Raw genomic sequence first — 23,883 nt, forward strand, 5'->3', positions numbered from 1 at the left:
GGGACCAGAATTTAAACAAGCACCTCTGAGCCCATCTTGAATCAGCTCGGAGTGTCCTGCTGGCTTTGACATCTCGCAGTGACGCTGTCCTGCCAGAGGCAATGGAAATGCACCTGGAACGGTTTGAACCCCCCCAATAATAAACTGTTCCACATTTTGAGATATTTTCTAAGACCATTTTGTCTATTCTGCAATGGGCTCCATCAGGCCATGCTCCCCTCCAGCTCAGGTACAGCTTCCCTCCCTGGTGAAGTTTTAATGGTGTAAAGACCTTGAGAATGTCCCATCGTGCTGGCTTACAAAGCCTTTCTTTGCTCACTGTGTGTGAGCTATGTGATAGGACTCTGTAAACGGCAGAACATCTTCTCTGCCTTTCTTATCTTTCCCGGCCGTATAAATGAACGATGGCCCAACAGAGAGCTTTGGCTTGTTTTGTTTGCCTGGCTAACAATCGCTTCACATGGTTATTTGCTATTCCACTTTCACTCAGATCAGCAGAAATGTGGTTTATTTCAGGAGGGAAAAGTCTGCCACAACTATTCTGATTTTAGTACCACAACAAATCATTTAATCTAAAGAATGAAAGGTAAAAATGTTCTATGGGCTAGAGAAGAAAAAAGAGCAGAAGGAATCCTATTTTTAATAAGAATAGTCATAAAGAAGAAAAATTTGTCCTCCCTGATGGAAAGGTCCTGTCAGCTTTGAATGGGCTGAAACCTGTGCCACAATCTGTGAAATTCCTCTTTACAACCAATATCTCTAGAATATAATAGGCTTTCTCAATAGAATAGTGTGAATCATCATAAAGAATGCTACAGCAAGGATATTACTCTGCAGAAGATTAGTGGCAGCAGAGAAAGATGGCATTTGCCCTGCTCAACAAGAGGGATCCAAGAGAGGTTCCGTACGAGGGTGCAGATATATCAGTACCTGTAGGCAGGGGCAAACCCTGACCCTGCCATTTCTGAGCCAGGCTGAAGGAACCAGGACTGAAGGTTACCACAACATTCTTTACATCTCAACCCCAAATCAAGGCCAGCTTAGCACAAACATCAGCCCTGTTTACCTGCAAATCTCAGCAGCATTTAATGGGGAAGCTTTGCACACAGACCTGTAGTGTAATGAGTGAAATGGTTGTTTATGTATTTGTTTTTAGCAAATATCTCCTTTATTATGCTAGGTTCCTGGGGGAACAGGGACAAGCCCAGGGTAACTTCAGGCTACATTTCTGATGGCTGGATTGCAGCACAGACTCACTACCTGCGTGTCAGTAATACAGCATTAGAATTTCATCGGTAGCATTTGCGCTTGTCATCAAGACACATCTTATGGAAAATTGCTTTTATTTTTATAAATGAGGAAACAGCTTGCCTGAGCTCACACATCACATGAAGTTGTACCGACCCAGCTCCCGCTCCCCTTGGCTGAACCAGCAGACAGGCACAGCCGATCTCTGTTCCAGCTGAGTCACGCCTGCAGCTCCCAGGGACACAAAACCATAAAAAGATGCAGAGAAAGTGGCAAAGGAACGTAAATCAGGACAGAAACAACCTGGAGACGAGGGCAGTTGCAGTAAGGAAGAGGGAAGTATGACACGAAGCTAACTTCTGGGATCATGGGGAAAAATCCAGTGTGGCCGGGGACCGGAGACCTCTCTAGGAGCTGTGCCCCAATCTGAAGTCAGTGTAGATTGGCAAGTCCATCTCCAGGACGGTTGGGTACCTCTCACTTCATAGAGCAATGTCTTCCCTGGTCCAAAGAAGCCAGGAAACATCAGGAAGCTGTGGAAGGACAACCTTCCCCCTTTTTATACAGCCCTAGTGGCAAATGTTCATTTGTGAGAAGAAAACGCTTTTCCAGACATGGATGTCTAAGTGGGAAAACACATGGTGGAAGGCATGGGTGGGAAGGATCTGTCTTTATCCCCCTTTTCAGGGCCTGAAGGCAAGAGGCGAAGCTGAGCGGGGCGTTATCTCTGCGGAACACACCCCCATTGTGTCCCCTCGGCTAATTGATGCACTGCGGTGCTGGCTCCTGCGGCACATACTCCCGCGTTAATGTAACGCACAAAGCCAATTAAATGCCTGATTGGATGAAGCGGTCACAGTCAAGTGACCCACTGCCAACCAGTCAGGATTCAAAATTTCCAAATATCGTTAAGGTATGTGCGTTAATCCCCTCCTAAAAGATTAAGCATTTAACCTATTACTGCTGTTTCTGATGAGATACAGAAAATCTGCTGTGCTCAGGGGGAGAGCAGGCTGAACGGTGAAATGAGCAGCACTTGCCCTGTTCCAGCCCCGGAGCCCCACGCGTGGCCATGCAGCACATCTCACAGCATCTTCTAAGTGGTTCAGATGGATCAGAACAGGGCAGTGTGTGTTGCTTCAAAGGGAAGACTAATTATTTTGCAGAAGAGACAGATTTGGAGACTGCCTCCATTCCCTCCCCACTCTCTCTGTCCCCCTTTGCCAGTGAAGAGACATGTCAGAGAGGGAAAGCTGCTTACCACCGCCCTGATTGATCTCCTTTAACCAGGGCTGCTATAAGTTTCTCTGAAATACAGATTTTTGTTGGACTTCCAAGGTAGTGTTGAGAATTGCAATACCTTCCTCGCCCAAGAGAGGTGTGAAGGTGATTTCCCCACTGGTCCAGGAAGAAGGAGGAATGATGGTCATTTAATAAGTGTGGTTTCCCTCGTCGTGTGGCTTGACTGGGACCTGCAACCACTCACTTCCTTAAATGCTTTAAGCCATTACAGAAGCTCCAGTGCTCAGTCCCCAGCTCCAATTAAAAGCCAAGCCAGGAAAAGATGTCACATAGCTGATGATGCACAGTGGACTAGGATCACCCATGGTTAATGTTTAATTAGTTGTTAAATTAATATTGACTATCGATGGTAAATTGCAATGATTTATTCAGGTGAAGATAAATATGAAATGTCATAATGCAGTCCCAGTGTACTACTATGATATTTAAACACACTTTGAAATCTTACCCTGAGAGGGAAATCTCCTGCTGTGCCTTAGCACTAGCAAAGCCGCTGGTCAATGGGAGGAGGTTGGTTGCACTGCGTTAGTGAAGACAAGCAAAGAGAAGATCTCTCTGCGTAAGGCCAGGCACTGGGGAAAAACCGGCAGGAACTGTTCTGCCCACTCCACTGGCTGTTTCAGCTATAGACATAGTATTTAAAGGCTGTGGGGATGTAAAGACTAGCATGCAACTGCATGTTTGCTGTGCTTTTTCAGCTGCATGCATAACACAGCAGTTTAGATCCAGGTGACCAGCTGTTGCCTGATACACAGATGATGGTTACAGATGAAAAGCACATTTTTATGCAAATATGATTTGAAAATCAGACACAGCACTTCAACACTAATAGAGTTTTACTTCTAGAACATAGCACTAGCCTTGAACCATGTTATTAGCGCTGGAGAGGAAGACAGCCTGTCCTCCTGGAAAACCGATGTGTTTGCAGAATTTCTTTACTGGGTGGCAGCATTTTCTGTGGGGTTAAGGTGGAGGAGAGAGTTTCCTCCTCTCTCTCACTTTGATGGATGTGTGCTGGAGAACAGAAACATGAGAGGTGTCAGGAATGATGGAGTGATGGTGAAGGCTCTGATAAATGAGCTCCTGAAAGTCCTGCTGCAGCCATTTAAGATGTTACTGTCCCGCTTCTGCCCTCTGCCAGGGCCACCTCCCCATTGCAAAGCGCACAGAACAGAGAACGTGCTCCCACGTAGACACTGGAGCTCACTGGTCTGCATTAGCTTAGCCATTGGAGGAGATGGGATGGGTACAAAGTGGAAGGGGGGGGGTGTAGACACATGTTCTGTCCTACTGACCTTGTTCAGAGGCAGTAAATTGCTTTGGGAATGGAGTAACATCTTCAGCTGCCGCAGTGATTTGCTCAGGAAGCATGTCAAAGCCTTGAGAATAAACATCATGAGTCCAGAAGCTGTAACTCCCCTTTTCCTTCTCCCTTCCAGCTTGCTGCATTAGAGAGGCAAGTGTTCGATTTCCTGGGATACCAGTGGGCCCCTATCCTAGCCAACTTCCTCCACATCATCATTGTTATCCTCGGCCTGTTTGGCACTATTCAATATAGACCTCGCTACATAGTGGTGGTAAGTAACAGCTGTTTTGTTCGGAGCCATTCGAAGCCTTTCGCAGCCTTTGCTTTGGCGGAATATGGCAAGCGATGAAGAACTGAGTAAAGCCCTTGGGAAATCAGGCACAAGCGTTGTAAACAATTTTAGCAGGAGGTGCTGTGCTTAGGAACGCATTGTTCAGGGTGCCGCATTTTTACTGTACTGATGCCAAACTTGGAAGATTTCAGATAATTATTACTGGTACCAAAGTTACACTGAGACACTGCACAACAGAGAGGGAGAGCTAGATGCTGGACAGATGCACGGCAGAAGCTCTTCCATTCCCTCCCAACTTCTGCCCCTGCGTCTCTAATCAGGCAAGCAACTACCTGCATATGGGAAACAAAGAGAGGAGGAGAAAACGATTGCAGTGCTGACTCAGGGCATTTAACTGCACCCAGCTGGATCACATATATACATATATAAACTAATTCCAGTGACTTCCTAATGTTTATTGCTTTTCTCTCTCCCTCCCCATTCCCTTCTAGTATGCCATCTGGACTGCAATTTGGGTCACCTGGAACATCTTCATCATCTGCTTTTACTTAGAAGTGGGAGGGCTCTCAAAGGTGAGTAGGAGCTTTATGGGTGAGTGCCCAGGCTTTGCATCAAAGGGGAAGGAGCTTAGCTGTGAGATAAGGAGGGGGTGGTGGCTAAGGGGGGCAGTGGGGGGCTGCCTGGCAGCAGGTCCTGCCCTCTTGCCTATGGAGGGAGGGGCATGGAGGAGTACTGCTTGATTGTAGGGTAAAAATGGGGAGTTAATGCTGATTTCTACAGCCCTTTGCTGGTCAGTGCAGGTGGTGGCTGGAATGAACCCTGCCCTCGTAGCAGGTAGGGTGTCTTTGCTTTTTAAAGGTAAGAACAAGCCTGATTTCAGAGTCAGCCTGAGGGGAGGTGGGGGTTTGAGGGCTGCTTCCCAGTCGTGGTGCAGAGGTGGCTGAGGAAGGCTATGAGATAACTAGGTTACAGCTGATCCCCTTGTGATCTGATAACACCTTGGGAAGAAGGTGTGTGACTTGGAGGGGAAGGTCCTTGTGCAGCAGGGAGCGTGCTCTCTCTGCCAGCCTGTCCCAGGGAAGAGCTGCTGCAGGGACGCAGTCTGGCTGGCCTGACTTGGACCAAGGACTTTGCTGTAGCTCCAGACCCGACCAGCTCTTGGTATTTTTTTGCCTCCCAGTCCTGCTGAAGACCTAGTGCATGTTAGCAGCAGGGGTAGGTACCTGGTTGTTGCCACACCAGGTGAAATATTTCCTGTTGTGCCTTTTGGGAGAGGCTCTTCTCTCTGGACAGAGAAACCAGAGGGATGCTGGGGAGGCTAGTGCATCTCCACTTCGGAGATGATGTGGCTTCCCTGTCTTAATTCTTCCTTCTTAAATACAGTGGTAGTTATTTGTGGCTATTGGCCAGGGATGGTGTGAGCTAATATGTGAAGTTCTTTGAAGACTAGATAAGCTAAATATTGCTGTCTGCTTAATGAGGGGTGAGTCAGAAATAATAAAAATGGGAGGCAGGCCCTAAATTAAGCCTGGGCTGTAAGCAATGAATTACTGTGTTGCTGTAGCTTAGCAGACGCAGAGTGATTATAGGATAGAGGTTCATTTTGGAGCACTCTACATCTGGCCTAAATTCCCAGGTCGTACATCTAAGTTGCAGTCATAATTGGAACTGCTCTATGGTTTTTGGTTTTTTTTTTATCAGGCCTACAGCAAGTCGTGAGTGACAGCTTAAATCCTTTGCAGATAAGAAAATGTAACTTCCTAATTCCTCAATTAATCTCCATTTCCTCTCTCAATTATCCACAGAAACTTTGAGGGAGTTCTTGCCCAAACCAGTGATTACTCATGGTCTGAAAGCTCAGCTTGAGATGATCTTGGTGTTGGCTGTGACCAACTAAAAAAGAATTTTAAGTAACTATTTAAACGCTCCCTTCTGCGGAGGAAATATTGGCTTGATAAACTGCTCTGGGAGCTTCTCCGACAGCCAGTGTTTGCTTCCAGCCAGCTGATTACTTGTGTTTACTAATCCCAACCTGCCCTGCAACATGTTGGGTTGCTGTTCTGCAATTCAAACAGCATGGCAAACTCCACTTCTCCACGACAGAGGAGCTTCATCTCACAACCTCGCTCTGTGCTGTGGCTTGTTTTAGTAAAGCTGGCACACAGAGAACCTTTATTTAGCCTACAGGATGATTCTTGTGACTGGGGACTGTTTTATGGAATTGGGCTGCAGTATAAGTTGCTATCAGCTCAGTGGACTTCCCTCTAGAGCTGCAATGAGAAATTCATGCTGTTAGTTTGGTGGCAACTGGCAAAAACAAGAGAGTATTTGTGCTCATTTGGTGGTAAAATCCTCTACAGCCTTGCTGCTGTTCTTAATGAGTTATTTTCTTTATAAAAGGCTGTCTTGTAAGAAAACCTCATGATGCTGCTTTCTTTCCTCCTCCTCCCCTTTAACTGAAGTTATTTGGGTCTTTGTAAAGGCAAAACAAACCCCTCACTTCCACATGAGAACAAAAGATACACTTGAAGCAGGAAATAAGGTTTCTGTAGGACAGCGTGGTGCTTCGCAGGCTGGACTCAAGAGGAGTGTCGCTCTCCCGCTGCATCTCTAGAAACCTGATCCAAAGCCAGCCGACATCTGCGGAGTCTTATTGATCTCTGTAGTCTTGGGATCAGACTGCAGGAGGACACCCGGGCTTGGATGAACATGTGTTGAACAGACTCTCGGAGGGGGCAAGGGCAGGGCAGTATCAGCGGGGGGGGTTTATGGCAGCGCTGCTGCAGAGGAGCAGGTACCTCTGTGTGCCCTCAGGGGTCTTGGGAGGAAGCTTTAGTTCCTAATAAGAAGTCAAAGCTTGTAATTAGTCTGGCAGTAAGCAGGTAGATTGCAAATATTAGAAGAGGAGCTTTGGTGGAGGGAGGCTGATGGAGCTGGTCAGGTAAAGACTAACTCATTAACTACTAGACTAAGCATGAATATGCTGGAGAGTGTTTCAGAGAGGGCTGTGTTCCTGTGCAAGTCCCTTAAGTGGCTGATAGCTCTGAGGAAGGTCTTCAGGTGCTGTTTCTTCCCCGATTCTTGGGGAGCCTGTGGGAGAGAGCTGGGGGAGTAGGGAAGCAGCGTTCCTGCCAGCGCTGTGCTTGCCCCTCTGTATTCCCGACAAGGGCAGCCTGCCAGGGAGATCTCTGTCAGCAGCTAGCTAATTTATAATGACAAAATGCAGAAAGGGCAGTAAGCTAGAAAGAAAGGAGTTTGGTAACTTGGTGGCTGGTAATGACAGCCCAGTGCAAATGAGACAGGAGATAACTCAGGTGGGGTGAGAATGGGGGCAAAGGATGCAAGTGTTTCTGCTGTAACAAGTTCAGGAAAAGCCTGAAGAATTGGAAAAAATTAGGATATGGTTGTGGGCACTTATTGGAAATAATTCTTCGTGCTCTCGTGCCTAGATCTGATTTCACAGTGGTGAGGGAGTGCAGGATGAGAGCAGGGAAGTGCTGTGCAGGGCTGAGGTGAGCGTGGGCGCTTGTTCTTGTGCCCCCCTTGCTTTGGGCACCTGCCTGATCTAAAAGCAGAAACCAGGGGCACCACAGCTGTGGGGTGTGTGAGGTAAGGTCCCATGTCAGCCCGTAAGCAATTTGGCAAAGGAGACTATCTCTTAGTTGTAAAGTTTATGTCATCAGTAGAATATGGGCTGATGGGTGCATGGTTGTTGAACTGCAATTTGGGGGCTGGCTGTTCGCTTTCCTTTACCAAGCAATCACTTCTCCACTGACTCTTTCCTCCGTTGGGTTGTCGGCCCACCACTTCTCACCCTCTCTTTCCTCCTGTCTTTCACATTTCCTAAAGTGTTCTTCCTCCAGCAGTGCTTGCTCTCTCCTGGCCATGGAAACCCTGAGAATGGCTGTTCTGGCCAGCCCTGCTCGGGGTAGTTACAACTACTTACTAACCATCTACCTCCTAACCACTAGTTATAACTACACTGAATTTTTTTTTTTTCCAAAAGGAAAATGTTCTTTCCTGCTCTGTGAGTCTATTCTCTACTTCTTGGAAGAGCTAAACTGGCCTGATTTCTATGTTTCTATCCTGTCATTTTTTTATCTTGCAATCTTTTCTTAGTAGGAGTAAGAGTGTGAAATATGGCACAGCAGAACTTCATTAGGTGGCCAGACACAAATGGATCAGCATAAGCGTCTAAGAAAGCACTTCCCTTATTGCTGCAAGGGCCTCCCTAAGTGTGTAGCCTATGCCAGCTTTCCCGTAAGTGCTTTGCCAATAAGCAGGCAAGAGATACAGCAGTCTGGATTTGAAGGGTTGCTTCTCAGCACTGGCAGCGACATGGAGATGTGCCTCTGAGCGGCTTCTGGCAGCATTGCCTTGCTGACTTGCTCCGCTCGCAGTTCTGAGCACACTTGCAGCATCTGGGGGAAGTACAGCCTCTCTGAAAGTGCTGTACCGCTGCTCTGTGGTGGGGTTTGCAGCCGAATTTCCAGATTGCTGTTCCTCCTCCACTGCTCTGTTCCTGTTCCATCTCCCTCTTTTCTCTTTGTCCATCTGGCCATTTGGTTAGGTGAACTGTTGGGAGCTATCTCTGAAGTTTCTAGGCTGTGCTTGAAATAATGTGTTAAGCTTCTCCCTGTCTACTCGAGTGTGAAACAGTCCCTCCTGCAACCCCCCAGTCTGAGTTAATTATTTAAATCCTGCTGGTAAGACATATGAGCATCTGTCTGTCCAGCTGCCATGCTGATTGACTCTTCATCATGTACTTGAGAAATGTTCAGAGAGGTTTGAGGAATTGGTGTTGTGTATTTCAATGTATTCCTTTATCTTTTCCCCCTCGAATTATTCATCTTGGAATGGTGAATTTTTTTTTTACCCTTCCTTTATATTCTTTCTTGTCTACCCGGTGCTTTGATCTGAATCCAGAGCCATGGTGGTGGTCTAAATCTCCTCTTAAAATGGAAGCAGCCCTTATTAGTCAGATGGGGGGTTATTTGTATTCCAGAGAATCTGGACGGCGTCTTGGGATGACTTTGTACCTGGAAAAAACACCGTGAGGGGGATGGATAAATGCATGCGTAATTACAACTGTCCCTCAACTCCATCTAAATTTAGAAACTGGAAGCCTGGGATTTGGCCTTTAAATGCGGTGCCATTGTCAACAGGCCTGCTGAGAGACAATGAAAGTGGTTGTCTGTTGTCTCAGGGTGATACAGCTATTCAGCACACATGACTAAAAGATAAACATTATATTTCCTATTTTGATAAGGAATGTTTCCAAACGAAAGGATTTAAAATTATTCTGCTGTCAAGCTCTGGAGGCTCCCATACAGGGTTCAGTTTGTTTCCAGAGCCACTCTAGTGCTGGCTTGCCTGATAATTAAGGAAATTTGGGGGGAGGTGCTACAGAAGGCTGTTAACAACAAGAAATAAAACCATTTCTGATAGTGACCCTTTGCAAATAATTTCAGAACAGCTTTCAGAAAACTATTTTAGAAAAGGAACACAGCTGGCCCTGTGGGTGTCAGAGGTAGGTGTGAATTTCCCTGTGGGACACAGTGGAGTGAGGCTGGGAGCGGAAAATAGACTCTTTAAAATGTAGGGACTACAGTTTAGTGCTGTTGTCTTCCTTCTCATGCTGATGGCAAATGGATGGCAACCAGGTGCCACAACAGTTCAGAGTGATATGTGATTTTTCTGGCTGGCCTTCAACATGCTCCTGAGAAGGAGCTTGTATCACTCTTAGCTCATAATTCTCTTCAGGCTGAAGGTTAAAGAGGAAGCGATAGCCCTTCAAATAGCAGCCTGTCAAGAAACAAGGGGGAGTGCAGTTACACACAGATCACTCTCTTCTTACAGCAGGGCTTGCTCGCTTCTGGGACTGATTAACATCTTCCAACCTGCATACCACTTCAGGGAGTATTTCAGTGTGTTTAGACTTCAGATGCGCTGCAGAAAGGTTTGGGAAACAGCTGTTCCTAAACTTTCTTGCAACTGGTTCTTTTCTCCTCAATTTAGTGTGCTGTTCCTATTTTGTAGTTTCACTTTTCAACCCTCTCCTAGCAAATGAAGCTGGCAAACCACAGAAGACATTCTGGGATTTTTTTTTTTTTTTCCCCCAGTCTGCCAGCAAGCACTGAGCAACTGGAGGTCGATTAAGTGATTTTCTTGAATGCTCTTTTATTGTGCCCAACAGCACAGGTATCCTCTGAGGACATCCAGCCAGGGACACAAGCAAGGGAATGGCATTGCTTTGCATGTTGAGACCCTCTCATTTATGCTGCCCTCATGCCCTGCAGTGCTCCAGACAGATGCTTGTTCAGAAAGGTGTCTCTGAACGTGAGGGCATCCATAATCCCAGTGTGCAATCAGTACTCATTTTACATCTGCGAGATGGATGGCTCATGTGTGTGAGTCGTTGTGGTGCTTTTAGAATCCAAATGTGCTCAGTTTTTCCAACCTGTTCTTAACTGAAGTACAATTTTTTTTAATTTTTTTTTTTTCACAGAGCTGGAGTGTGATTGTAGGCAAAAAGCAGTGAGTGCTGGTTAGGACCTACTGTTCCTCCACCTGCCCACCTCCAGTCCAGCACCTGTTCTGCTTTTTCAGGCTTAATTCACAAGCAAGTTCAGCTTCTGCAGCAAATTTAAGCCAGAGCCAATTCTATAAGGAGATCCAAGAAGGAAAGCAGGCTGTTTCTTACTTTGCCAAATACACATAGATGCCTCTGTGAGGAGTAGAGAAGGCACTGAAGGGGCTCTTTGCATCAGTGAGGCAGAAGGTTTGGGAAGGCACCATCTGTGAGCTGGGAGAGGGAAACCCTGGGGACCAAAGTTAAGAGTAGATCCTGTGGAACAGCTTTGTTTCTGTGCTAACTGGGGGAAGCCCCAGGCAAAGAAACAGCAACTGAATCCTTTTTTTTTGAGGGAAAGATGATTCCTTCCCTAACCGATGTGGTGAGTGGCTTGTGAGAGGGAGAAGAGCATAGCAGCTTGGAGGGCTGGCTGTCTCCAGGAGGAAAAGCTTTTCTGGGGAAGATCCATGGATCTCAGAACATGCAAACTTGGGAGAGAAAGAAGCTTTGCAGAAAAGATGCGATTTGGTGGATATGCGATATACGTGGGCCACTGAAGAGCAATGCCCAGCAGAGGGAGCAAGCCAAAAACACTTCTGCCAAAATTGTGAGAAGCTGGAAGAGAAAACCATCTCTAGAAATGTAGCTAGCACAGCACCTTGCACTGCATGCACTATCCTGTAGCTGCCAATCTAATAATTATTCCCCATAGCCTTTCAAATGCAGACAGCTCCATTTAAACGCCCAGCTGTTGATAGAATTTTCCCTATTGTCTTTGCTATTCAGGCTGCTTTTGCACTGGTGCCATACTTCATCTCCATGCCCTCCTCCATCTACTGTAAAGCACACCCCATCTGTTGCGGTGATTATGTCAGGAGTTTGGCAGCTGTCATCTCACTTAATTGTCCACATTTCTTAACATGTGCTTCCTGCAGCATATATTAATAACAGCTCTGCAAACTGTTTTTGAGTACCTGTGGTAGAGTGGAGGGTACCTGCACAATGTGCATAGCAGGGCACTTGGTTTTTATTCACAGGTTATCTGGCTGTCATTCAAATTTTCTGCTCCTGTAGCTCAAGTTTGCCCCTGGATACAAACACGGACGCAGAAAAGTGTATCGGCAGGACTACCTGGCTGGGCTCCCTGTATTGGCAGTGGAGACAAGTGCTCTCTCCAGAAGGTAATTCAGAGCAGGAGCCTGGATTAGCTGCTCTGAATCTGTTGTTCCCTCTTGACTCTACAGGGAGCTGAGGCAAAGGAGCTGCCACGTGATGCTTCCCATGTTAAGAAGTGTGAATGCCCCAAGCTCTGACTGCTGCTGTTCTGGGAGCCACTTCTTTCCTACAGGGACTGTGTAGGACCCTGGCATGAGCAGTGTGAAGTAGTATATGGATAGGTGCTAAAACTTCTAGTAATGGTTTAGTGGTGTGTGTATATCCAGTGCCTATTTCTACCTTGTAGACACACGTAGATTCTCTGCCTGATCCATTTCATAATCTATCCTTCAGAATAAAACTTCCAACCCCTTGCCCCATTTTGTGGTCAAAAGGGGTTGTTGATTCTGCATCAGAGTGACCCAAGAGGGCTGCTGGGGCATCTAGCACTTAGTGCTCACCTGTGAACTGATGCAGCTGATCTATTCGGCCAATTCTGAGTTTGTCTTTTACTGTCTGCAGGGAGGGCTTTGCCATGGCATGTAAGGGAAAATCTCAAAGCTCTCACTCCAGTGAGAACCACTCTTTTCTCAAGTGTGAGGAAAGTGTTATTTTTAAATGAGCACCTGATTGCCTACCAAAATCCTGCACTACATGTGTCGCATTTCACTATGTAATCCCCACAATGGAATGATTTAAATTATTGAACAAGTACAGATGAGAAGAGCAAAACAAAAAGCCTCTCTCGGGGTAGAGGTGACAAGGAATTGCTTGGGGGAGTGTTTGCAAGAAGCTGCAATCATCGCTGTGAGGTCTGCTCAGCTAGGTAGTCCGACCTGAGGCTGAGTGTGTCAGGTCAACAGAAGGTGTAGAAGCAACATATGTGAAGAGTGTGGAAGGAAATGAGACAGAAACGGTAAGGGAACGTGTTAGATGTGTTAAAAGCTAGGAACAGAGGAAGATCTGTTGGGTTTTGAAACTCAATTTTGGGTTATGAAGTTCATATTTCTCAGTTATCTGTGTTGATTCCCATGCTGGGAAAAGCATACCCATAACACATGGTTCTGACAAGATGCTTAGTGCTGCCTTGTTTACCTTTTTCTTCTAGCTTTGTAAGGTTAATCTCCCAAACCCAAAACTTGAGGGTTCTTTTCTGGGTGCATGAACCACTAACAAAGTGGTCTTGGGTCTGCAGCCTAGAGACTGTCTTTCTGATTTAGAAGCTGCTCAGTCCTGCTTCTGAAGTGTGCTACATGATGGTGAAATAGCTTTGTTGGAGTGCTGCAGGACTGCCTCAGAAATGGTTCCCACCACAGAAGCCTGCCTGTGAAACACTTACAAGGAACATAAAGCCAATGTATCTTGATCTGTGCTATCATTTCTTGAGGGTGGGGATCTTAGAAATTTCAGGTTTTCCATTGATTTTAGTATGACCTCCATCTGACAGCATATCAGACACTCTTATAGTAAATGGAGATCTCTTGGCAACTTTTCTCTTCAGGACAGCGAACTCTTGACATTCAACATCTCCCGGCACCAGTCATGGTGGAGTGAAAATGGTCCTGGCTGTGTAAGGAAGGAGGCTTCAATGTCTGGGATCAAAGGGCTGGATAGCCATTCCTACATCTCTGTGATAGGCTGTGCCCTGGAGTATCGATACATCGAGGTCATGCACAGCTCCTTCCAGATCCTGATCGCTGTGAGTATGTCGCTGACAGTCCTGCGGGGTAGCGGTTGTTGAGGGGATGCTGTTTGGTTTTATTTTTTCCAGGCACAGAGGCTGGCCCATATTTTCCACCCCATTTTGTATCAACTGATTGCAAAAGCCTCTGTAAGTGTTTTTTTGTGTTTGTTCTCCTGTTCTCTCTGATGAATGATATTGCTTGAAAGAACTGGAAATGGATACCAGCAACCTAACACCTGAAGTAATGCATCACATGCAACAATACAATAACAAATCGTTCTGTATCCCTGTTGGGGTGTGGGAATTAATGTTTTGATAAGGACAGAGACCCATCTGAAGAAGGATTTCTCTTACTCCACATGACTTAGCAATGGGTGGCAGAGCACATATGTGCACATTTGTTGTAAAGAAATAAAAGGGAAAAGATACTTATCTCCAGAAAATGAAAGAAACTTTAAGGAAGCAGAAAGCAGCAATTTTCTTTCTGCTGACATCTGACATACATGCACTAAATGTTTTCATCAACTCTTTCCTCATCAGAGTCTTCCATGGACTTTTTAAAGTACTCTGCAGTAACTCAATGTCCTTAACTTTCACTGTTAATTAATTGTTTCTCACTTGTCTGTGAAATTAACTGAAACAAAATGTCCATTGTCCCCCTTACTTCATAGGTATTCTTGCATTTTGTAGCTGCATTAGTTAGCAGCCTGCATCTTTCTAATCCGCTTTGGTTTGTTACTTTGTGGTTAATGGCTTTAAGTAAAGACGGATGTGGACTGCTGAAACGTTCACATTTCAGCTTTCGGTTTTGGCTTAAAAAAGAAGAGTAACTTGCCCTGATTAAATGTTAAAGGATAACAAATAGAGAAATTCCAAGCTTCTGGAGTGCCAAGTACTTCTCTGCACGTTTTTGGTACAACTTTCCACCGTCTTGATCGTGCATTTCCTATTAGCTGGGATGATCTGTCTGACACAGTGAACTGCAGGGAGGGGGGAAGACTCGGACTCCTTTCTTGCCATGTCACAAAAAAAAGAGGCAGACGGAGAAGCTCTTATTTCCTGAGTTGGATGAACTCCCTGGTGCGTGTGCTGGCTGTTAATATTTGGTTAGTTGTCCTTCAGGGAAAATGATCTGCATTAAACTGCCTGAGAGTTGCTTTGATGCATGTGTATGAGAAGGGCAAACCTAGGTATCCAGAAGAATAGACCCTGCTGTTTTTTATAAAGGGCCATTAGCTGGAATGGCATTGATGCTGCTGAGCTGGTGCTGTTCCTGAGTTTGGTGAAACAATTGACAGACTTTGAAGTCAGAACATCCCAGACTTTTAAAGTGCAGAAGTATGTCACTATTAGCATCCTTCCTAAATGCCTGAGCTGGCATAAGCCCCTGTGCCCCAGGCTAGAGGTTCAGCCAACAAATGGTCCTGAGTTTGTCTGGAATAGACCTTTGGTTTGTGGCAGCTTACTAACTTAGGCACATGGCCCTGAGCTAAGTGATCACACAGAGTCTGTGTCTCTGGGAGCGTTTTCTCCTTTGCTTCTTCCCAAAGGTACATGACAATATTCTCTGTGCATCTGCAAAACACCACAAAGGGCCAGATGGGGAGACAGAGGAGGGAACTGTAAGATAAAATAGGATTTAGGTAAATATTTTCTTTCTCCTTCTCCCTGAGATTTAAGTTGCAGTGGATTTTTGAATCCTAAACTCTGGAAATGTGGCTAAAATATTTGTAGGCAAGAAAGCCGTATGGGCTGAGCTATCCAGAGTGAAGTAAATTTCTACTTGTCCTGTAATAAAGGTAGAATATTGAAGCCCCAGGTCTGTAACTCCTGCCAGCTCTGAAATGCTCATATAATTTTGTCAGGTAGTGGGACAAATAGAGCTTCTCCTCTCTGCTTTGCTGAGGTAAGGCCTTTTCACTTTCTTACTCAGACCTTGCCTGAAAACAGTCAGCCAGTTCTTTCCCTTTTTAGTCTCTGAGGGTCAAACTCTTTGATCCCTGCCAGTATCTTTTTCTGTTCTCTTTATCTCGTTTTAAGGCAGATTTTATTACAGGCTGCTGTCCTTCCCAGAGCGCCTGGCAGGTACTGTGCTGCAGACAGGCAGGGAGACCAGATCGATAGTACAAAAAACACGACTGGGAACTTGAAGGCTCAGGGGATGCAGCAAGGGACATGACCTAGTTCCATCCTTGTCTGCCACACATTTGAGACCGGAATAGTCAGTTCCCTGTTAAGAAGGGCAAGGGACAGGCAAAAAATTGCTTTCTGTAGTTTTTTTTTTTTTTTTTTTGCTTTGCCTAATGGTTTTTAGAAGTGGGGTGGGGGGGCTGTGTTTGGGTTTTGGTTTTTTTATTCCAGACATGGTAGTGTGAAATCCATGTACTTTAACTATGCAGTACCCAGCTGTGGACATTTTGGCTGTTTTCTGGAAATACCACGTCCTTGAGACTATTGAGGAACTGTAGTGCACCATGTTGTGTACTTGGGGTAAGGCTCACTGATTTTGGTCTTGCATGCCAAAGGAGAGGGAAAGCAAACCTGATCCCATATGGTGAGCACAGTGTTGGCTGTCATCTTGACTCCTGCTGACTATATTATCCTGCTCCTGGGCATACATTTGAAGATACATAAGGTCTCAGTCTGCTTTTGCTCAGAGCTCGTCTGTACTCCTTGAAGGCAAAAGCAACTCCTTTAACCTGGAATGCTGTCAAACTTGGGCATACCGGTCACCATGCATGATACAAGTAGCTGTAGGGCCCAGTATGAAAATCTTTCTCAATGATTTAGCACAGAACACACTGAGGAAAAAGCTTATTGTAACAACATCTTAAGTCTATACAGGTATAAAAATGTCACTGTAAAACTAATCCTACCAACCCTATTAAGAAATGCAACAGCAAGAAAAGAAGTCTGCTTTGTTTTTTATCTTTGCAAGGATTCATCTTGCATCTCCCCAACTTACCAGCCAGCAGGGAGAGGAGTGATTTCTAGTTCTGAAATACCTGGCATAGCTCTGGGCTGTCCATATGGTAGTTCTGGGAGTGGGAAGGGTTAGGCTTTTCCTGAGGCTCCGTTGAATGGTATGGAAATTGGAAATATCTTCCCAACTGAGAGAACTCATTGCCTGTCTGTCTGCTGTTTTCACTCAGACTGACAGGTTGGAAGGTTCCCAGGAAGGCAGCAATGCAAGCCTTGACAGCAGATGTTATGTGAGAAGCAACGCGCAAGAGATGCTTTGCTGTTGGCAAAAGCTAGATTTTCAGTGGTTGTAATTGCATCCAAAGAGTAAAGAAAGTCAAGGAATCAAAGGATTTTGATTGCCTCTTTGGCTATCTGGTCACAATAGCTCTTTCACAAGCTGGCTTTTTGCTTTCTTGTAGCAGAGATCTCTTTATTTTCCCCCTCTTGCATTGATGAGAGCATACACACTTCATTAGCTCTGAATAGAAGTGAAACCTAGAATACATCTGCCCTGAAGGAGGAGACTCTGCACATATTCTCTGTGGTGGAAAAAACAATGGCAAGTTTTTTTCTATTGAGAGAAGAGTTGAAGAGCCTAGAATCTTCACTAGGACAGATGCAGACTAAAGCTAAGATCTTACACAAGCAACAGTACCATCTCCTAAAATTTGACTTTCCATCCTTTGCATGTTTTGTGCACTCGCAGCCAGCTGGTCCCTTTCTGTAGATCTTGCTGTAATTCAGTCTTTCTGGCTCCACCACTCTAGTTCAATGCTGCTGTTTCATGAATGCTTTTCAACTCACTATTAAAAAGTTAACTTCAGATGACTGAGAGGCAGAGGGAGGTACAGACTTATGTTTTCCTCATTCCCTTTGGGCACACTTGTCTCTTTCTGTCTTTCCTGCTCTGTTCATTTGCCTGCAGAATGCTTGGGACATCCCAGTTCCATTCTCTTTTGTTCAGCAGCATGTGCATTCCTAGCCTGTCTGACAGGCTGACTGAACACACCTGCCTACAACATGTGTTCCTAATAAAAAGCTTAATTGGATACTTCTGCAGCCTGGAGGAAGCTGGTACTGAACATGCAGAACAAGTAGAGAAACAGCAGCAGAGGCTAAAACCCAAGAATGTTCTATGGGGAATTAGAGCAATAGCTTGGTGTCACTTTACATCACTGACATTTCCCCTCCTCTTTCACCTCCCCTACGTAATTTGCAAAGATCTAAGAATTATTGCTATTTCCCTGGGACGGTAGAGCTTAAAACCCTCTTTTGTATTGAAATCAGCAACCAAGATGGCACTTGGAGCAAGAGTGAAATTACTTCCAAATTCTTGACCTCTCTGAAGCTTTCTGTTCTACATTAATTGCTGCTAAACTTGGTGATGTTTGGGGGCTTGATACATCTTCATCAAGGATGCAGTCAGAAGGGAACTGTTGGTGTCTCTTGGAGTCTGCTCATCCCACATTCTAGTAGACTCTTCCAGTGAAAAGGACTGGACAATAGGAGTGGCATTTCTCCTCTAGCTATATTTCATTCCTAATTCATGCAGAAGGTGAGACATGGGGAGTCCCAGGAGTTCATTTCATCCCTGAGGTGATAAGTTTAATTACAGTTTATGTCAGCCCATATAAAAATGCAATTCATATTTATGTTGTATGCCTCTTCCCTTATTGCCACTGAAATTCTACTGTTCTGGCCAGGTCATAAGACTAGCAAAACTTCTTTGAATAAAAAGCACCATTAAATAAACATTTTTTTATTGATGAAACTCATCTAAAGAAGGAATGGAGTATAAAGTCAATAAAAAGTAAGTTTTAAACACTCAGCAGGTAATTTTGAAACAAAGCCAGGAAATAGAAGAAATAGAAAACCCTCCACTCCAATGGAGCTGGAATTAGGGATTTAGGGAAGTTCACTTAATTTACTAGCTTTTGGCTGGTTTGTTTGCTTTTCTGAATGCAAAAGGTCACCTTAGTCATAAAAGGAAAAATGTATCGGGTGAGAGGAATGATGGAGAGTTATGAGGCATTAATTTTGTGCAAAACAAACTTCCCAAGTCAATCTTACTGCTTCCTTAGTGCTTCTGAACCGTGGAAAATTTTCAGAGGTTTAACAGGTTCCCCATGACAGTATAGCTGATAATCATTCATGCACTCTGCCCACAAATGGGGCAGGTGAGTGATTTTCATTGTTAATACTATCAGGAGTTCTCTGACACAGATATCGCATAAAGTTTGTGTGTACATGTTAGAGTGTAATAACAGTGAGTGGATTTAGGACTTCCACCTGGCGTGGTTATTAACCCAAAGTTCCTACTCTGAGGCATGATGGAAAATCTGGGGAAAGAGAAAGCCTTTCTAGAATTCCCTTGGAATCAGGGCACACATTCAAGATGCATCTTTCCTTCTTGGATATTTGTGTGTATGTAAATTGCATGATTTTACCTTACACCCTGTAAAATGTAAAAGGCTGGATCTTCAAACTATAAAAATGCTAGAGCAAGTACAAAGAATGCGTGTGACCACACTGCTAACTTGATCCTAGGGCGAGCGCAAACGCACTTGTTTTGGAGACCAGAGGGTGCAGACGGGTGGTTCGACATCTCATGGAATGCTGGGACAGCTTTAAGCTGAAGCACTCCGTTTTTCCAAGAGCAGCTATGAGTGTTAATGTCGTTAGCTACCGCAGCCCAGCTGATGAGCGCTAATTGCTAATTTCGCAGCCAAGCCTTCTCAGGACGCGACGCAACGCAACGGGGAGCGGCGGCGGGGGCTGCTTCAGCACCACGGCCAGTTCCCGGGCCGGGGCCGCAGCCCTCCTGCCTGGCCACCAAACCTGCCCCAAACCACCACAAATTTCAGGGAAAAAAAGAAATCCCGGGGTCTTATGTCAGCACAGCACAAGCAGCAGAAGAGAAGAAAAATCTCTGATTACTCTGGTTATTTTGTTGTTGGCTTTTGGTGTTTTGGGTTTTTTTTGTCTGCCTTTAGGAAGCAATGTTTCTACTCAGAGCTAATTCTGAAAGTCAGCAGGTAAAATTAGATTGGCCCTTGCATGTGGCCTCGCGGTTAGTATCACACCCCGAAGGATTTCTTTATTTGCTTTTTTTCTGCATGAAGTCTGCTGTAGCTCATTGAAACTTAGTTTGAAGCAGCCCTGGTTTCAAAAATGCATGGCAGGGGAATGAGTGAGTCCGTAGAGCTGTTACTTCTCCACTGAGGCACTGGGACATGTTTCCATAAGGCTCACCCAAGAGGAAAGGAGAGAGCTGGCTTGTTTTTCAGATGATTATAGAAAATTGTAAAGGAAATAAAAGGTTTAGTGATGCTACAAAAACATTCAGTTTCCTTCCAACAAGGTGTGGTTTGTCAGGGAGAGCTGGAGAAATCACAAATGCCTTATAACTCCCCAGTAGAAATCTCATTATCTTGCCTTTTGTTTTCTGGTGTGATGCATTTTTCTGTCATATTAAAAATGAATGGACTCTACTTTTCAAGCCCTACCATGCATCATTCTGTCTTCCCTTAGAATGAGTCACTGTATGTTACATTCTAACTCTTGTTCAAAAGAATTGAGTTCACAGTGGAAAACAATTATGTCTTACAATAACTTTACTAATACAGTTACTGTCAACCGAGATCTCGCTAAGTGGGGTGTTACGTAAAGATGTAAAATGAAGGATGGAGAGGATATTTGATTAACAGGGAGAAGGCAAAGCAAAATAAAACCCTGCTGGATCTAGAATGCTTAACTCCCGTAGTACCAGAAACTTGTTTCTCTACTCAGGCTGAGTAACAACTTGCTACTGAAACTGAATGAGGCAGTTCTGATGCTTTAGAGCTTCTCCAAACTACCAACTAAGGACTGACTCACCAGGCTACTTTAAATTGCTTTTTTTAATGTTCCCTCTAGTTTTCTGCTGTAACGACTGCTCTGAGCAATGGGTTGACATGAGGGCCACACCATGCCAGGATGGCTGTTATTTGAGAGGCACCCTATTGTTTTACTGCTCCTTCCCTGCTTCTGTCTGGTTCCCAGGACATGGCAATTTAGAGCTAACCTATGCAATTTGTAAATTAAGACCACTGCTATAGTCTTGTCTGTTTCTCACTGTGCTCTGGCCTGTTTACTTCGCAGGCCCAATGCTTGATTAGTCCATGCAGAAGTCTTTATTCTCCAAAGAGAGAAAGAACCTTAAAAATTGCAGAGCTAGAGTAAGACTCGGATTTCTTTCCAATGACTTTTTGATCTCCAAGCCTAAGTTACTAAAGATTTCAGTGTCTCTGAACATTGCTGCCAGTACACCGCCATTTTTATGGTTAACTAAGTTTCCATCTCATCTGCATAAAAACTACTCGCATCTTGTTGGTAGCTCTTGCATCAAAGTAATTTCTCTTCCCTTTCATACCCTTTATGACAGGAATACAGATCTGATGAGTTCTTGTCCGTGGACCTCTGTTAATAAAACCTACCCCTGTATGTCTGTGTGTCTGTCCTGTACATAGTCATCTGTCTAAAATGTTACATAAGGCACTGTCCTGCATCCCTACCACTTCTTAGTGTAAACTTAGCACAGTAGTTTCAGTGCCAACAAGGCCAGTCCATGTTCTTGTCAACCATCCTAGCAACAGCAGGCTGCCTCTCTGAAGGTGAGGATGGGTCTTGCAAGTTTTTAGTTTTGAGCCTTGAGGATGCTCCCAGCAGTGTCTTCCCTTAAGCCTACACCTGCATCCCCTGCCTTACAGCAAATATGACTTGGCTCCACCATTACAATAATGCTGCCAAGCTGAGAGTAAATATTGGCTGTTGAAGTCATGCCAAGTGAGTTTTGACCAGCCTCACAAGATTGATGCTAAAATGATTTATTCTCTCTATTTTCCAGCTGGTGGGCTTTGTCTACGCCTGTTATGTTGTTAGTGTTTTTACAGAAGAAGAAGACAGCTGTAAGTATTTATCAACAGATCTGTTGGCAAAGGCTTTACTAAATTTTACTTCTCTCTCAGATATTTGTCTATCAGGACCAAATTGCCATCAGACTTCTTTCCATCTCCCTATCTGTGTGATATGGCACTACCTGCCTTTCAAGGATCAGCTATTTTTACTGTAAGGCTTTTTTCCCCATGTGACTACATGTTAGATGCTGTAATTCTGCTATGCTTTCAGCACAAAAAAGCTTGGATTTGGTTTCTCGCTCAGACTAAGCTTTAGAGAAACTGGGCAGCTTCTTCTGTTCTCAAGCTTATATAGCTTAATAACAATGCTATTGAAATACTACCATTGTAATTAAGAGTACCTACAACAAAGAATACAGCCCAGTACTCAAGTAGGCAACCTGCTGAATATTGTATGCCCCAAGCTGAGGATGAAGCAGAGCATGAGATTTCTTGCCAAGGACCAACCTGACCACTTCATTTAAAAGCGGAGGAAGTACTGTATTTGAATTACAAGGAGGAGGAAGGAGCTGACTCCCTTGTGTTTGGTATACAAATCTCTTAAGTGTCATGCATTCACTATGACATGTGTCAGAGAAAAGCAAAGACTCAGAGGAATCACCTGGGTCTGTGGGATCTATGCAGATATCTGTAACCTGGTCCTGGATTACTTTGCCCTTCTAAAACTCCCTTTGAGACCAATAATTTTACAAAAAGAATGGATGCATAGGTTTGATTTCTTTGGCAATGTCTTGGGTCTAGGCCAGTTTATTCCAGGTAAGGATCTGATCCAAAGGCTTTATATCCAAGTATCACTCTTTAAGACATTAATTAGGTTTGTGCAAGTAGCTTTGTTGTTTTAAAGAGCAGCTGGCATGGATGTTAGCTGAAAAACAACAGCTTTGAACTGCATGTTTGAAAGTATGTGAAGAATGTTGATTTCATAGGGGCAAGATGAGGTGCACTGCTTATCTGACTTGTCCTCATATTTTTCTGTTCCTTCCTGTGTGGCTGAACTCATTCTACTGGCTTTATTGATCATTTGTTTAGAGCTTGGCAGTGCACTTAGTGAAGGTGCTACATTATAAGTAATATTTTAAGTTCTGAGCCCCTTTTAAATATTGTAAAGTAATAACTTGACAGAGCTCATTTTTATAATAGGGATCTGTTAGGAAAGGCAACCACATGGAAGGAAGGATTATCTAGAAACACAGAGCTGTTAATTTCAGGATATGTATTTTTTTTTCATTAACAAATTCCTTTTCCCTCCCAGTTTCCCAGCTTGGAGTTAAAATGCCAGCTTGAATAATTAACAATGACAAACCATCAATATTTCACACTCACAGTGGTAGATCCTTCCAGTGACCCGAACAAATTTGAGCTGCGTTTTAATTTTCTCTTCCATTTGTGGTTTCCTTTAAATGTTGCTTTGATATGCAGCATGAAGTAATTATAAGTGCTGAGGCACATTAATCAGGAAGCTCATGCTAACGTGATTTTCATGAGAAAACACAGCAGTAGGGATCTACTAATGCTGAATTGTGGGCAAGAATATTTTAGATGTGCTAATGCACTGTAATATATTGCAACAATGAACCATGGTTAAGATTTTTTTTTTTTTTAAGTAAGTGACTTGGTTTTTGAGTGCTTCCATGGTTGCGTGCTTAGATGATAGGACTTTTGTTTGTTCAAGGTACTAGACAGTTACTGAAAACTGCCATTCTTTAAGGCTTCCTAATTTAGACATTCCACAACTTAGGTAGTATAGTTAGAATCTATTTTTTAAAACTGCAGACTGTCTTGATTTTAAAATACTCAAAAACACTTTCAAAAGTGGCTGAGAAAAGGTCAAGTCTCACTGGAACTACTGGGAATTATCCCCCCAATTACAGATTTTGCCCATTAATTGACAGTTGTTCCAAAATCACAGTATCAGCGTGAAGCTATCCATCAAGATGGAATTTGTGAGAATACATTGTCTTTGGGTTTCTAGATATTTTTTAAGAGGGTTTTTTTTCACTTCCGATATATTTAGTAAATATTTTTTCTATTGTTCACTAAAAAATATCAAAACTCTTTAGCTAAAATTTAAAATAATAGTGCCACCTTCAGGAAAGAAAAATAAACAGGCATTTATACAGTTAATAAGACTCTCCAGTTATTTTTAAATGGCATTTGGACGGGATGGCTTTCACACTTCCAAACAAAATGCACTAACTTGGCACCAAAAAGTGGTCTAAGCTGGATCTATTTTAAAGGGTTTTGCAGGGCCTGCTAGGTCAGTCACCACATCATACCCCTACTGACCTGGCTATGTTGGCCAGCTCAGTAATATAGACTTGGCCTAATTTCAGGGGAACTGAGAGAGACTTGGAAAACTATTCTATGGTTACTAAGGGAATTGCCACTTAAAACTTTCCTTGT

The 23,883-nt window shown here is 44.1% G+C and overlaps 1 protein-coding gene across 3 annotated transcripts in view; it reads left to right on the forward strand.

Annotated features, from left to right (window-relative positions):
• NKAIN4 (sodium/potassium transporting ATPase interacting 4) overlaps window positions 1-23,883 on the forward strand; it is a 54,027-nt gene that overhangs the window by 21,768 nt on the left and 8,376 nt on the right. For all 3 annotated transcript variants that reach the window (XR_011328071.1, XM_069803475.1, XM_069803461.1), the window contains exons 2-5: window positions 3,990-4,127; window positions 4,640-4,720; window positions 13,379-13,576; window positions 21,411-21,471. Coding sequence is in view for 2 of the 3 variants with exons in the window: in XM_069803475.1 (XP_069659576.1) it covers window positions 3,990-4,127; window positions 4,640-4,720; window positions 13,379-13,576; window positions 21,411-21,471 (478 nt within the window). In the remaining variant the exon portion in view is untranslated. The remainder of the gene's footprint in view (window positions 1-3,989; window positions 4,128-4,639; window positions 4,721-13,378; window positions 13,577-21,410; window positions 21,472-23,883) is intronic.

This window comes from Haliaeetus albicilla, chromosome 2, assembly GCF_947461875.1.
Source record: "Haliaeetus albicilla chromosome 2, bHalAlb1.1, whole genome shotgun sequence".
In the NCBI taxonomy this organism is placed as follows: domain Eukaryota; kingdom Metazoa; phylum Chordata; class Aves; order Accipitriformes; family Accipitridae; genus Haliaeetus; species Haliaeetus albicilla.